We start from the raw sequence: 16,354 nt of genomic DNA, 5'->3' as shown, positions 1-16,354 counted from the left end.
GACCCTTTGCAACATTGCGTGACGGCAGAGGGTGGTGCAGCGTTCTTGCGGACTCGGGCCGCGTCGAGACAAATGCTTGAGCAGCCTTTTGTTCCCATGGCGGAAAGACATAGATGGTCATTTCAAATCATTCAAAGAGGCGCAATGCACATGGTGCTGCCCAGACAATTTCGCAAGAACGAGAGTGATGGCATCCGATATCACACCGGCATGCATCATGCTGTTTATGCTGTACGTGACACGTCTCCGCCCTGGAGGCCCATGCCTTGAAAACGCGTGACTTCTTCGTGGCATCCGAAATCTGCACGAGGCGGTCGCTCGCTCATCTCAAAGGCCATATCATTGTCGCAGTTGGACTGGAGTGGAGTGCGCGCTGCTGCGAGCCCAGTTTGGTCGCACTTCGTGTGTGCCCTCCTTTACTGTGACTGGGTTCGAAGCATTCGTTGTAGCAGTATGGCAATTTATAAAATGTTTGTCATATCTGGAAGCAGTTCTCATGGGAAGGGTTGAAAAATGGAAAATGCACTGAAATGTGGTCATTATAACCGATCGATCGTTATAAGTGGGTTCAACTGTAGTTGATGTTCTCATATCTGACACTCCTGTAGAGCAGGAGTCTCAAAGAAACAGCCCACGTTGCCTTGTTGAGTCCTCATTCAGCCGGGGCTTGAAATCAGCTCATGCAAAAAAGCAACCATAGAACAAGCCAAATGGCACACTAAAGGCAAATTTGCTATTTCGCAGCATTACCTCTTAAACTTTTACGGAGGGTGTCTTTATAAAGAAATGCCTGCTAGTAGTACGAGATGCTGTTTTGAGAAGATCAGCCTTTCACAAATACTGTGACTGAACGTGGCAATCAGATCGACATGGGTATTTAAAGAGGTCTAAGCAAGCTGTGCCGTTAGTTTGTCAGATTTTCAACTGCTGTGGACCAGACCACTGGCAATGCTCAGTCTGCCATTTGTCGTGTGGGGAGCGTAGCGTAGCGCATGCCTAAGCACTCTCCAAAGAAGCAGTCCAGACGCCGCGCTGCCAAGTGACGAAAGAAGCCCCACTTTATTATCGTACACTGCTTTTACACACATTCATCATGTGACAGCGGACCAGATACAGCAGTCGCAGCAGCCGATGGCTGTTGACGGCACGCATCAAACACGAACAGGCGATTCCAGCACATCCTCCTTTTCAAGCAATTTTAACGTCACATGCATACAATTAAAAAGAGGGGTAGGTAAACTGGACAACACCATGGTAGACTGGTTAAAACTGGCACAGTTAGAAGTGGGTTCGACTCTTCAAAGCTGCCCATGTCAGCGCTTCCTTTTTTATCTGGGAGTACTGTTGCTCAGTTTTGGTGAGCAAACGAGAAGCGAATGCAACTGGTCTGTGTTGCCTGTCTTTTTGCATTTGAAACAAAACTGCTCCCAGACCGAAAGACGATGCGTCAGCTAAGAGAGTGGTACATAGCCGTACACTGTGCTGAACAAATGACCTCTTTGAGTTCTTCGAACGCTTTTTCCTGATTACAGTCTCATACCCAGTCCCTATCCTTGTGCAAGAGAATGCCCATTGGGGCTGTCACTTGGGATAAATGTGGCAGAAAGCGGCCCAAATGATTGGCCATGCCTAGAATGCTTCTAAGATCACTTACGTTTTAGGGTGGCCTCAAATCTGTGATAGCACTGATCTTAGCCGGATGAGGATGAGCCCCTTCTTTATTCAGAATATGGCCTAAGAAACTTACTTACTTAACCCCAAATAGGGATTTCTCTTTGTTTATGTCACGTTAGCTCTTGCTAGGCATGTGATCAGTTTATGTAAGCGCTCATTGTGCTGAGCTTTCCCTTTGCCAAACAGTAGGACATCGTCCATAACGTTAACGACCCTCGGAAGGCCACATAGTACCAGAGACATTCTTTTTTGAAAATATTCTGCAGCAGATGTAATCTCAAAGGCAGTCACAGGAAACAATATCTACAGAACGTGGTTAGCTCTTCCGAGTCTTTAATTAGTCGCTCCTAGTGGAAGCTAGCTCACTGACAAGGAATACAGATATCTACTTGACTAATCATTCTGTGATTGTTAGTTCTACCTTCAGACCCAAGCATGACTGGCATCTAAATGACTCCCCCCCTCCCCCCCCACTCTATTTTTTTTTGTCTCCATTTCCAGTTGGCATCAAGTCTTAAAAACCACTTCGCGCCAGACAGTGAACCCAGAGCCTGATTAACAGTCGGTAACGTAAAACGCTCTCGAACTACGCATTTGTTCAATTTGGTGAGGTAAACTCCCAGGTCTCGAAAGGGTCTGAAGGCAAGATCGTTGCTATGCGTTCATGGTGTAAAAAACAGCGCTAAAAACACGGACAGAAGGAAGAACACAGGACGAACCGCTGACTGCCAATGGCTGCTTTATTGTGCGTGCACAAATATATAGCTTGAAATGGAAGGGAGAAATGGAGACAAAAAAAGAAAGAGTGGGGGGGGGGGGGGGAGTCATTTAGATGCCAGTCATGCTTGGGTCTGAAGGTAAAACTAACAATCACAGAATGATTAGTCAAGTAGATATCTGTATTCCTTGTCAGTGAGAACGAGTGAAGGGGAGCTCACGCATAACGGGCCTATGCCCACCATCGTGAAGGTTTCAAAAATTTCCCATGCTCGACTGTCTCAATAACGGCGCAGTACCTTAGTATCATCAAGCACCGGCCTGCACACACAATTGGCACAGTGGATAGTGAGATTACTTCCATGTCTAGCCTGGGGCGAACATATTCGCTCGCTATCCGGTCATGGTGAGTCGGACTTCCTCGATTTGTTGCACGTCCATGTGAATGTTCAATGGGTAGTAATTTGGCTAGCGTGCATTAGTGTAAGAAAGGTGCAATCAATGCACTTTTCATTGTTTGCACTACTGTGTTGTCGTTCCTTTGCCCCAAGAGCATGTCTGGAGACAACACTTCTGGCTGCCCAATTTGGACCTCTTGGGGCATTGGACAATAATTTTGACAGTTTTGCTCAATTCGAGACAACCTTTCTTTGAACCAAAGCGTATTCTTAGTGTGGATTTTGATTGCTAGCGTCAGCGGCGTGCTTTCTTGAGCAAGGCGATGGTTGCTGTAGCGTTTGAACTTTTCAACATGCTAAGCCTTTTCGCGAGTGTTTTGAAGAACACTCGTCGGTACGAGAGCCACGTGGTCTGCATCCTGAGAGAGTGAGGCCTAGCGCCCGCGGAGCATTGGCAAGCCTGAAGCCAGTGAGTATAGAAGCCTCGTAGGTGGTCCGAATTTCTTACGTAAATAGCTTCTTCTACCTTTTTGGACTCTGGAAGCCGGGTGGCTGTGGGCCACGGGTGCTGCTACGGGCTGACTGGTATTGCGGCCTGGCATCGGGCGCTCCGACACCGTCTGGGACAGTGGGCGCTGTCAACTCGGATGCTGTGTGCACTGAGAGGGGTAGGACCACCTCACAGAGCTAACGTCTCCTCGCGGCTGCCTGTTCTTGTGCCTATTTTTGGATGCCGGTTGTTGTCAGGGTAGCGATGCATTAGGCCTAAGGCTTTACGAAGCCGCCTGTCGCACGTGGAGGGACACAGCCTGATGGACCGTGGTGTTGAGATGTCGCACATTGCTTCCCTCATTCTAGAGGCCAGCAGAAGCTGCGAGAACCTCCACCATGTTTGGAAGCTTGTATCTGTGTGAGGAGCTATATTCTTTGATGAATGGGAACAAGTCATTGCTGCGCACAGGCAAGGCTAAAGCATATCTCTGGTTCATCATATGGACCATGTCAACACAGGATTTATCAGCGGGCATTGTTTGCAGTGAAGTGTTGCCAGGCATGAGCGTCTGTGAGCAACAGCAGAATGTCGTTAAGTGCAAATAAAACGTCTTTCGAGTATTTTCTATGGCTCGCTAGTCTTGCAGCCTCACTCTCGTTAACGTGCCAAAGTGCGGCCTGCAAGGAGATCTATGTAATAAATGCTACGGCCTGGTGTTTGATGCAAGTCTGATATCGTACAGAGTTCTCGCATGGAGTCAACATTCTGTAGACAAGACAAAACTCACTGAAGAATTAAAAGTACTGAAGTTGTTCTACAGCTCTTTGCTTTTCACGATTCTGAAGATGCAAGAAACGTACTGAAAATAAATTTTCCATGGGCAGAAAATACTGTCACCTGAAGGGGATATGTTGGTTAGACCTGGCAATGTGGTAACGTGCATCTTTATGAAACATAATAAAAAATATTGCAATGTTGCACTTCGGTGCACACAGCCGAGACAGCCGAGAATGTGGCTCTATTCCTTTCTTTGATAATGCCGTCATACTGTGCAGGCATATACAGTTAAGAAAATGAGAGAAGTCGTTGAGACGCATCATATCAACAAAGCAGCACAGTCCCGTGTAAGCCAGCCAAGTAATTCAAAGAAAGAAATATTATTTCTAGATGTATCATAGCTTTGAAGCTGCAGTGGTGTGTTTGTTTTTATTTATCGCCATCAATATTGTGGATCACTTTATTCTTCTTTTGCTTCTTTACGTCTATGCTGTACCAAGACTCCCCAAGCCAGCCATCAGCATGCTTGGAAAAAACATACTGCACAAGAAACAGACGCGATAACTTAAAAGGACAGCAGAGGGCCTAGTTGTGCATATTTCACATAACTAGGGAGCACAAAAAGAAAAAAGAAAAAGAAGGGCAAAAACATAAATGGCACGAAAGAAAAGGATAGACATGGGACATACGCTTGTTCATGCCTACCCTTGTCTTTCGTGTGGTGTCTATTTTTTTTTTCATTTTTTTTTCTCCTTAATTATGTCAGACAAGTGATAAAAGGCAAGGACAGACAAGCGCAAACTTTCAACTAATGTTATTTCAGTCGGAGTCATCAATATATCTAAGCAAATTGTTACGAGGAAAGAGAGGTTTAAATTATATTTACAGAATATTTACAAAGCACCCACTGGCATACAAGGCTTACAAAATGCAAAACCGGTCCGCGCAACATCAGAGAGCGTCGTTGTCATGAGTAAGAGGCCGGAGGCGAAATAAAAGAAGACAAGGACGATGTGATCGGAGCGTTCCGAACGGCGTGAGCGCGCGAGGCGCATGATCCGAGGCGTGATCGGGGGATGAACGGCGCTGTCGGTGGATGATCGACGTGTGGCTCCGGGCCAGGAAGGTCACATCGCCAGCTCCGCTCTGGCGACGGGAGACTTGGGGGTCTGGCTGAGTCCGTGACGTTGGCCGTCCAAGGTGTGGCTGTCGACCTCGGCAAGTTCGAGCGAGGCTCCTGGACTGGCTGCAGCCTCTCACGGCAGGACCGGGCACCCCAGAGAGGATCCCCCTTCTGCGGCAGACCAGCACGTTCGATTCTCCGCGGGACGCCATGTCGGCACTCAAGAAGTTGCGACGCATCCCGACGCTAGGCCTATCCAGGTGGGCCTAAGCAACGCTGAACGCCGTCACTGAAGAATCACTGACGAGCTCATCACCGATGAAGTACCGACGAGCTTCCCACCGATAAAGAGACGACGCGACGACGGCAAGGCGACTACAGCATCAACGAGAGCACCAACCGCTGGGGAAAAAGAGCCGACAAGCCGGAACACACGTTCAACGACGGGTGCAGCAAGGTGACTCTTTGTAGCGTTTCAGGCGTGCGTCTCAGCGATAAGACAGGGTTGCCTGACTTTGAAGGATAGACGCTACATACATGCGTAGGCACAAATGAGAACTTGTTTAGTATATTAGGCTTTAGTTTGTATCTTTGTTAATACTGTTCCCGCAGTGTGTTTTAGTGTGCTTGATATCTTTTAGTTTGAGTCTCGAGTTTGCGTGCTATTAAAAAATGTGTTTGCTGTGTCGATATCCGCCTTTCTTCTCCATCTCGTCTAACACCCGCACGCCCCCGAGATCGGTGACAAAAACATCACAGTCGTCGTCTTCTGTATTGTCCTCAGCATTGTCTCGACCATCGCTTGGTAACATGACCCCCGGCGGCGAAGGCGCCATCCCGGAAGCTTGCTAGATCGTCCGAGTGTTATCGCTTAAGGCTTGTGACGTGGACAACATCGGTAGGAGGTCAAGACGTGGTGGAAACGAGAGGGGTGATTTCATATGTGACGTCGGTCACTTGGCACAAGACCTGGTACAGGCCAGAGTAAGGCGAAATCAACTTTTTCCGAAGGCCAACTCGCCGTGACGGTGTCCAAAGAAGGACCATATCACCAGGGTTGAAGTGAGCATCGCGGTGGCGTGCATCATAGAAGCGTCGTTGCTTTTCTTGCAAAGCGGTAAGGCGCAGGCGTGCAATCTGGCGGGCCTCGAAAGCTCGGAAGATCGCGTCACGGGCGTATTCTGACGACGAGTCAAGAATGGCGGGAAGCAGTGTGTCAAATGGCAGCGTGGGATTTCTTCCATATAAGAGATAAAATGGAGAAAAACCTGCAGAGTCATGTCGGGAGGAATTATAGGCAAATGTTACGAAGGGCAGAGCGGCGTCCCAGTCATGATGGTCGGTGGAAACATACACAGCAAGCATGTCTTTGATAGTTCTATTAAGACGCTCTGTGAGGCCGTTTGTCTGTGGGTGGTACACCGTTGTCAATGTGTGCTTTGTAGCACAGGAGTGCAAGAGGTCCTGGACAACCTTCGATATGAAATAGCGGCCCCGTTCTGTGAGGAGCTGTCGAGAAGCACCGTGGTGAAGTATAACGTCTTCGAGCAGAAAGTCGGCAACGTCGGTTACACAGCTGGTTGGAAGCGCCCGAGTGATTGCGTACCGGGTCGTGTAGTCGGTAGCGACTGCTATCCACTTATTTCCACAGGTAGATAGCGGGAAGGGGCCAAGAAGGTCAAGACCAACCCTAAAGAATGGCTCCAATGGCACGTCAAGGGGTTGAAGGCAGCCAGCTGGGAGTACTGCTGGTTTCTTGTAGCGCTGGCATTTTTCACAGGAAGCGACGTAACGGCAGACAGAACGGTAAATGCCGGGCCAAAAGAAGCGATGTCGAACACGGTCATACGTCGGAAGTATGAGGAACCGGCGGAAGTATGAGCAGAGGACCCCAAAGCTTCGAATGTCGTTGGCACAAGTTGGCATGGGGAAATTCTTGACGGCATGAACTTTCTCTGTATCGGGGCAGACGCTGGAAGAATCGACGAGGTGTCCGAGCACAGTTAGTTGCTGGCGGCCGAAGTGGCATTTTGATGGATTAAGCTGAAGCCCAGCCTTATGGCGTTATAAAACCAACCCCCCTATTCAGATCGCTGTTCAATATCCAAAACAAGGCACAAATCTAAAAGCTGAAATGAATCACGGGAAGGAAGCTGCTGTGTAAAGGAGCTTTGCATTCGTTTGGTTGTTGCGCAGCATCTTTTTCCAAAGCAATATGAACCACCTAGCCCAACAACAAGATTTATTAAGCCTTCTGCAACCAACACCTAACGAGCAGGGAGTCATCTGAAAGGCAAGAGGACTGATTGTCCATCATGAAACACCAACATGTCTTGTGGAGACAGTTTTCAAGGCCCCATTGACTGATGATGCTTCTCTCGACTAGCTTAGAGTGCGCTAAGTTAAACAGCTAAAGCTGTGTATTTTCTTGTGGTTCATAACGCCACCAGGTTCAACCAGCATAATATGCAATGGCACGAAAGCGTAAGGTTCTGTCTTTGGTCAAGCCTTAGTGACAAGGGTTCAAGACACCATTGGTGTAGTACATTGTTGACAAAGGGTTGAGAAAAAGCTTGGTCAAGGTTAAAATGACTGTCAACACATTTAGTCATAAAAACACAGCAATTTGTCTCACCGTGGACACATCCAAAGGCAGGATGAAGATGATGGTGAAGGAAAAGTACCAGGCCACAAACACGCTGACTGTGACCAGCAGTGGATGCTGGCTGAAGTTGCCATACCGGTGTAACAGCACAGCCGCCAGCACAAAGGTGAAGCACACCTCGGACACCAGTGGGCCCACCACCATCTTTCACCTGCAAGAGATGCACATATGAATTCAGTGAATATCCATTCTTTTCTTAACATGGGGGAAAAATAGAATTTTTTATAAAGGCCTCAGCAAGGTATGGAAGCATCATCATGGTTAAAATAACATGTATGACAAAGAAGTCGGACACAGCTGTGGACGACACGAATGAAGCCGACTGGAAGACGCAACAGCGTAGGCATAGCCAGTCACAGCAGGAACAACGTCTAGCCCGAGCCCCACTTGCATAGGCGGCGGAGCGCTGCACTCTCGCTGAAGACAGCCACACACAGTACGCCTAAGGCGTCGTGAGGATGAAGGGCTCGTGATGCGGCTTGAGGCGATCTCCGTGCAGTTTCACAGCCTCGGCGACGCAAGTCCGTAGTGGGCGTCAGAGGTTTGATGACGTAGTTTACCAGAGAAGGACCTGGTAGGGTCCATGGTATCTTGAGAAAACACCTGGTGTCCAAGTAGGAGGCACCCACGAGAGTAAAAACTTTATTGAAAATAAATAAATTAAAATGGGGGTGTTGGTCTTCAAGCAGGCCTGGACGTGGCGTTGTAGAAGGCTATTCGAAAGGCAGGTCTGGTTACTGGCGAGCGCGAGCTAGAGCGTCAACAACAACCACCACTCATCGTCGTCGTCTTTTCCCTGACATCGAAGCGTGGTCATTCGCCTTCAGTACAAAATAAATAAAAGGCACGCTGGTTGGGGCCCCTATTCCAGGGCTCCACTGGCACGAGCGGCTCGCTGGGCTTGGTCCAGAAGAGCCAATTGGCTCTCCCGGCCCTCGTCCGCAAGCCATGCCTCCCACTGCCTATTCCTCATGAGTGGATGTTTCAGTATTATTGGGCTGTTTCTCCCGGCCCTCGTCCTCAAGCCATGCCTCCCACTGCCTATTCCTCATGAGTGGATGTTTCAGTATTATTGGGCTGTCTATGTGCGGAGGCCTCTTGGGACACTCCTATGTGATGTGCTTTAGCGTGGGTACTTCTGTGCACCACGAGCACTTGTCAATGAACCTCGTGGGGTGTATTCTGTGTAGGTGGTGCAGGAGAATCAGACGAAAAGTGATGGTCATGACATCATGACCACCAGTTTTCCCCCGTCGTCATGACAACATTTCTGTAGTGCTTGTTCTTGCATTGTAAGTGCGCGTGCTAGTTGCCGACATTCTTCTGCATACGGGCGGGTTCGGAAACCGGTGTACCCTCTGAAAAGTCGGGACGGTAAGAAAGAATAGTGTCAATGGGAGATGACGGTTCTCGGCCATATACAGTGTAGACCGCTTATAACGTAAGTCACCGGAGTCGCGAATATCCGCACTGTAAGCAGTACCGCACTATAACCAAAGCAACAATTTTCAAGACCCGCACATATTCAAAACATGTGCACCGAGCCGCCACGTGTATGCAACAGTCGAGGAAAGCGGCTAGAACATTTGCATTCAATTTATAGTCGAATCTCGTTAATTCGAAATAATTCACGCGGTGGTCCCTCCGACCGGCATTGCTCCGGCACCGCCATAGAGTAAAAGCTTAGGAGAGACCCCTCAATGTCCCGCGCGAACAAAACAAAAAAAAGAAAAAAAATGCGGCGGAAATTTCACCCTCTCTCAAATGTCAAGGTCGCCGATTCTGCGTTGCGCCCGAACATGCGTGTACGTGCCGACGTCTCAGCCACGCTACCGTAGCCACGTGTAGAAAATGGCAGTGAACCCTTGTTTCTCCTTTATGCTTCCTCTACTTTCTAGTCACGTGTTGACCTTGCACGCTGCGGCTACGGCGCAGAGGGAAGCGGCGCTGTCCCAAGCCGGCCAACGAAACTGCCCACGCCGGCAAACGCCCGCTTCCCGATAACGGTAGAAAACGAAACTTCGGGGAGCTGGCGCCGGGCCGGCTGGAGCGGCGGCGCCTGCACGGCGGCGGGCGCGTGTGGTGACAGTCGAAAGTGAGGGAGTTACGAGGGAGGGCGAGGGGAGCCACCGAAGCAGCGGAGTTGCCGAGGCGAAATCCGCTTCCCTGCCGCCCTCCTCCCTCAGATTCCACGGCTCCGCGTGCACCCTTCGCCGTACCGTGCCGGCGCCGCCCGCTCCCTGAAATTTCGTTTACTGCCGTTATCGTGATGCGAGCGTTGGCCGGCGTTGGCAGTTTCGAGGCCCTCGCTCGCTATGCCCGCCGTGATATTTCATGACTCGCACTAAAGATTCAGGTTTCAGCCTCACTGGCTGTTCGGTCGCACCACGTGCCCTTCTCCTCCACTTCGTCTCTCTTTCTTCCTCGAGCACTCCTTGGGGCGCCCGTTTGAGGGGAGTGTTTGCCGTCTCCGCTGACTTCTGTACTCCCAGGCAGCCGCACTGTAACCGGTATTTCGTTTCCTGCAATTGCACTATAAGCGATACGTGTATACATGGAGTGCTATGGGAAAATTAACATGAGTCTGAAAAGACCGCACTATATCCGGTGTCTCACTATAACCGGTTACGTTATAAGTGGTCTATACTGTAATATAAAGAAGGGAGAAAAGCCAGTCATTGCCTGGGGTGCCGTATTGTAGGCGTACGCGACAAAGGAAAGGATGAGGTCCACGTTGGTGTGGTTGGAGGCGACATACATCGAAAGCATGTTGCCAAGAGTTCGGTTAAAGTGCTCTGTCAAGCCGTTTGTTTCCGGGCGATATGCAGTGGTACAGCGATGAATAATGCAGAACTCAGTGAGAAGTTCTTGTATGACATCGGCGAGAAAGACACGGCCTCGGTCGCTCAGGATTTCGCGGGGAGTGCCGTGACGTAGAACGAAGCGTTGAAGCAGGAAGAAGGCAACGTCACAAGCAGTCGCGGTTGGCAGAGCGGCCATTTCTGCATACCTCGTGAGGCGGTCTATAGCCACAATGACCCAGCGATTGTGTGTTTGGCAGAGGCCCGTATTGACCGTTTTCGCGGTGTCCCGTGGGCGCTGCCATGTTTGATAACGTCGTGACGCATCCATTGCTTGCCTCAACAGCCTCCTTTGCCTCCGTGTTTACAATGGATGTGTGTGACGCCGGTGCGGCTTAGCAAACCTCTGTTTCAGGAAATATCGCAGGCTGTGACTGGGTGGATGACACGAAGCTTCGGCCACAGCTTCAGAGAACAAGTAAAAGCGCTTTCGAAGCTCATTTAGCTTTGTCCAAGCAGCGCGAGCAGCGTATATGGTAACTGCTCTAAAAGCGGGGTTAAATATGTGTTCAAAGCTCTCCAAACTTTCCGTTCATGAATTGAATCAAGATTATAGTGTTTTGGTCTTCATTCTTTATTTGGGCAAATATTTTGAAGCAGCAGCTTGTCCCATTTCTGACTCAGTAAGGTTCCTCGGTGCCGTCAATATCTAATTCATCATCAGCCTATATTTTATGTCCACTGCAGGACGAAGGCCTCTCACTGCAATCTCCAATTACCCCTGTCTTGTGCTAGCTGATTCCAACTTGCACCTGCAAATTTCCTAACTTCATCACCCCACCTAGTTTCCTGCCGTCCTCGACTGCGCTTCTCTTCTCTAGGAATCCATTCTGTAACTCTAATAGTCCACCGGTTATCCATCCTACGCATTACATGGCCTGCCTAGCTCCTTTTCTTTATTTTAATGTCAATTAGAATATCAGCTATCCCCGTTTGCTCTCTCATGCAAACCGCTCTATCTCTTCCCATCTCTTAACGTTAGGCCTAACCTGTTTCATTCCATCGATCTTAGTGCAGTCCTTGCCTTGTTCGTGAACTTCTTTGGTAACCTCCCAGTTTCTGCCCCATATGTTAGCACCGGTAGAAAGCAATGATTGTACACTTTTCTCTTCTAAGACAGTAGTAAGCTCCCAGTAAGGATATGGCGATGCCTGCCGTATGCCCTCCAACCCAATTTTATTCTTCTGTAAATTTCCTTCTCATGATCAGGGTCCCCTGTTAGTAATTGAAATAAATGTACTCATTTACAGACTCTAGAGGATAAATGGCGATCCTGAATTTTTGTTCCCTTGCCAGGCTCTTGAACATTACCTTTGTCTTCTGCATATTAATATTGTCACGTAGAAAACAGTCGTAAAACTGTGTATGACGAGACTGGTTGTTTATTGGGCGAACCTGTGCCCACAAAAGCAAGCAAGTACGACGGTACTGCGGTGTTACGGGGCCCCGGCGGGAGCGCGGAGGGGGGCCTTCACGACGGGCGACGGCCGCGTAGGTCATCGCTTGCGGCTGTGGTTGAGGTGATGCCGGAACTTCTGGCACTTCTAGTGACCGCTGAATCTCTTTAACTATGTCAGCGATCGAAGTCGCCTGAGGCTGCGACCTTGGGAATAATTTCTGCAGCTCTTCCCGTACAACCGCTCTGATCGTCTCGCGCAGGTCGTCGGCGCCTAGCGCTTGAGCTTCGGCGTAGTTTGTCAGTGCACGGCGGTTGTATTGCCTGGCTCGCATTTCAAGCGTCTTCTCGATCGTTGTGGCCTCCGAAACAAATTCTGCCACAGTCTTGGGCGGGTTGCGCATCAATCCGGTGAATAGATGCTCTTTGACGCACCGCATCAAGAACCGAACTTTCTTTTCCTCCGACATATCGGGGTCGGCGTGGCGGAAGAGGCGAGTCATCTCCTCCGTGAAGATCGCGATGTTCTCGTTTGGCAATTGCACTCTGGTTTCTAATAAAACTTCGGCCCTTTCCTTTCGCACGACATTCGTGAAGGTCCTCACGAAGTTCTCACAAAATAGGTCCCACGTCACCAGGGTGGTCTCTCTGTTCTCAAACCAGGTCCGAGCAGCATCATCCAATGAAAAATAAACATGGCGCAGCTTGTCGTCGTCGCTCCATTTGTTGAACGTCGCGGTCCTCTCGTATGTCTCCAGCCAGGTTTCAGGGTCTTCAGCCGATGATCCACGAAAAGTAGGTGGCTCCCGAGGTTGCTGCAGCAGGATGGGGGACGCTGGTGCTGCCATTCTGGTCGTTGACTTGGCCTTGATTGCAGTGGTCTTTTCGGGAAGAAGTGCGAACTCCGGCAGAAGTCCTTGCTGCCTACTGCTAGCTCGCTGGTCCTTGGCGACGTTGGTCTCGTCCTCCGGTTTCGGGCTTGGGTCGCGGCTTTTCGGGGGCATTCGGTGCATGAACGAACTAGCACCTCCACCAGATGTCACATAGATGTGACGGTAAAGAAAACAGTCGTAAAACTGTGTATGACGAGACTGGTTGTTTATTGGGCGAACCTGTGCCCACAAAAGCAAGCTACACTCAAAGCACAACGATAGCGGCGAACACAGTCGGCGATCGGCGAAAATCTGATCAGCGGCGAAACGCGTCGGCTTTTATACCTGAGTCATCAAAGGTTCCAGAATAATCCCTGGTACGCGCGTGTCTTCCAGAAAGTTCTAGACATTCACGTCCCCCATACAATCAGATAACATAAGCGTCGGTGAAAACAGGCAACAGAAAGAAGCATCGATAACGTTCTAGAAACTTACGATACAGGCGCGTCCTGCGCCGAGCGATAACGTTTAACATTTCTTAGCCGGTGGAAAGCGGCCATCGGCGAAAGATAAACATGTATACGTGGCAATATTCAACCCCACTCTTACACTTTCTCGGTTAAGGTCCTCAACCATCTGTTGTAATTCGGCCCCTTTGTTGCTGAATAGCCATCGTAGAATGGATCACATCCTGGAATGTTTGGTTATTTTCTGCCTAATCTCTCGTGGGTGGGTCTAACAAATCTGTTACGATTTGTTCTTGCTGTGCATAAGGCTTAAAATGCAGCTGTACTGCACATTGTAATACCTTGTAGCAACCGATGTATTATCGCTAGTAACTCGCTTACTCTTGTGGACCGCTACGAAAAATTCAGCTGCCACCATTCGTGTGCTATCGGTGTAGTACCATCACTTATTGTGTGTAAATAGTGCATGTATAAAAAGAAATAAACGCACACAGGCGGGCACTGCAAAGAGAAGAAGAAGTTGGATTGATGAGTAGCTCTCTGTCTAGTTTCTTCGCGTCTGGCTAGTTTTCTACATTTTGGTGCCGAAAACCTGTGTGCGGACTCATTACCGCCATCGCACGTCTCCAAGGACCTTCTACTCCACTGCTTCGCGCTGCGGGCGGCGAGGACTGACTGGATAACGCATTGTTCATGATCGACATGGAGACCAGACCTCTATCAAGAGCTATCGGATGGATCGCCTCAAGACCAAGCGGTCGGCTCGACGAGCACAGAATATGAAGATTCTGCAGCAAGCTCGGTTGCTACTTACAGATCCTACCGTGGACAAGCCCAAGCTTTCAGGTATTTTTGAGCGTCTATCTGCTAGCAAGTACGAGCTCTCGAATCTTACCGATGCACTCGAAGAGCACATTGCAGACGATGAGCTCGAAGCAGAATACGTAACTGCTGCAGAAATCAACGATCAAGCTATCTGCAGGCTTGTCGAGATTCGCTGCAAGATCGCCGCTTTGGAATGCATGGACAGTACGACGGAGTCTGCTCCTCAGAATGCAACCCCAACATTTCCTGACGCTATGCCCAGAAATGGCCCAAGGCTTCCGAATCGTGATATGCCGACATTTAAAGGTGACATTCACAAATGAGCAGCTTTCTGGGAGCAGTTCTGTTCATCTTGTGGTGACGAGCGACCACGTAAAGTCTCAGGGCTCTCGCGGGAGAGGAAAAACCGACACCCGATCTCTTAGCGTAGCATTTTTTAATCTGTTTGGAACGCTAGCCTGTGCGTGCCAGCCACTCGTTCCTCGTGTAAACGCGAGCGTCTACGTAATTATCATGCGACGATGATGCTGCTGCCGCTACAGAGGGGCCTCCTCCCTAGAGAGGAGGAAAGTTCGACGAACGATGAAAAGTCCACGTGACGCGGCATGTCTTGTCGTTGGTCTTAGGTGTCACGGACGGTCGATGGATGCAGCAGGGTTGCGTCGCACATTGGTGGGGCGGGTTGGAGACGTTCCAGGGCAATTGTGTCCGATCGGCCATTGACGTTCACAACAAAAGTCGTCGAATGACGCTCGAGAACGCAATACAGCCCGGAGCAGTGCGGCTGCAAAGTCGCAGTTTTGAACCATGTGGGTGTCATTCGCCATTGCCCGACATGAAGATGGTCGTTTACTGGTGGGAAACTACCAGGAAGATGGATACAATGCCGTCGAGTTACCTGAAAAGGTCAGCACACTGGACTTCTTGGCCTTCTTAGCCGACAGAGCCAATTCATCGCTTGAGAATCTCGAATCCATTGGCTCAGTCAGAGTGCATATGCGTGTGACTGACTTCCAACGCTGGATTGACAGTTTGAATAGACCAACCGTAGTCAAATAAGAAACTCAAGCTGCCAACCACTTCATAGAACACCTTTTGAAAAATCGGAAACAGCAAGCGCAGCGACTGTAAGAGCTTCTAACCATATTGACATCAACACTCCTATCAACAAAGCAGGCGGTGAAAGCACTTATCAAGCCAGAACCTTTTGATGGTACATCATTAAGCCCGTCAACGGGGCTTCACTTTTATGAATATGCATGTTTGCAGAACAATTGGACCACGGACTGAAAAAATTAAAGATAAACATCTCATGGCGCGATGAAGTCGTCGTTGAAATTCCGGTTGAGACATCCCAGTTGAATGCGTGTGCGGACTCTGAAACACGTCTCAAATTGGTCAGAGAGAGTTCGGATGTACCGACGCAGTTCCCAGAGCCGATATGCATCGGAGTTTACCCTCCTGCAGCAAAAGTAAGTGAAGTTCCATTCAAGCTCAGTGACACGACACCTGTTAAAAGAAAGCCCTATGGGATGTCCTATGAAAAAAAGAAATGGCTAAAAGAAGAGTTACAAGGCTTGCTAGATGCTAAAATTATTCGACCATCAACATCTACCTTTGCATCTCCGATTAAAATTGTGCCCAAAGATGATGGCACTTTCAGGATGTGCACTGATTACAGACTTGTAAACCGTCAGACTGATTTATTTCCATACCCGATGCCAGGGATCGACGATATTATTGATGAGACAGGTGGATGTACATGGTTTTCCCGCATCGACCTTTGCAAAGGATATTGGCAGATTCCGCTGCAAGAAGACTAGAAACCGTTCACGGCATTTGTTACTCCTTTCAACATTTTTGAATACAACCGACTGCCTTTTGGTTGGAAAAATTCTGGTGCATGGTTTCAGAACATCATGAACAGCGTGCTTAGCCAATTTACCGGAATCTTTTGCAACGTGTATGTGGATGACATCATCATTTATTCGAAGACACGTGATGACCACTGCTTGCATCTATCCCGGGTACTAGAAGCACTTAGCAAAGCTGGGTTAAAGATTAACTTGAAGAAGAGCGAATTCTT

General features: G+C 49.2%; 1 protein-coding gene across 5 annotated transcripts in view; it reads right to left on the bottom strand.

Annotated features, from left to right (window-relative positions):
• LOC119431886 (G-protein coupled receptor-associated protein LMBRD2B) overlaps positions 1-16,354 on the bottom strand; it is a 235,491-nt gene that overhangs the window by 188,842 nt on the left and 30,295 nt on the right. For all 5 annotated transcript variants that reach the window (XM_049656867.1, XM_049656868.1, XM_049656866.1 and 2 more), the window contains one exon: positions 7,818-7,998. In XM_049656867.1, coding sequence (XP_049512824.1) covers positions 7,818-7,991 — 174 coding nt within the window. In that variant the 5' untranslated portion in view covers positions 7,992-7,998. The remainder of the gene's footprint in view (positions 1-7,817; positions 7,999-16,354) is intronic.

Source organism: Dermacentor silvarum, chromosome 10 (genome assembly GCF_013339745.2).
Source record: "Dermacentor silvarum isolate Dsil-2018 chromosome 10, BIME_Dsil_1.4, whole genome shotgun sequence".
Taxonomy (NCBI): Eukaryota; Metazoa; Arthropoda; class Arachnida; order Ixodida; family Ixodidae; genus Dermacentor; species Dermacentor silvarum.
The sequence above is the reverse complement of the archived record's forward strand: the minus strand, read 5'-3'. Positions and strand labels throughout refer to the sequence as shown.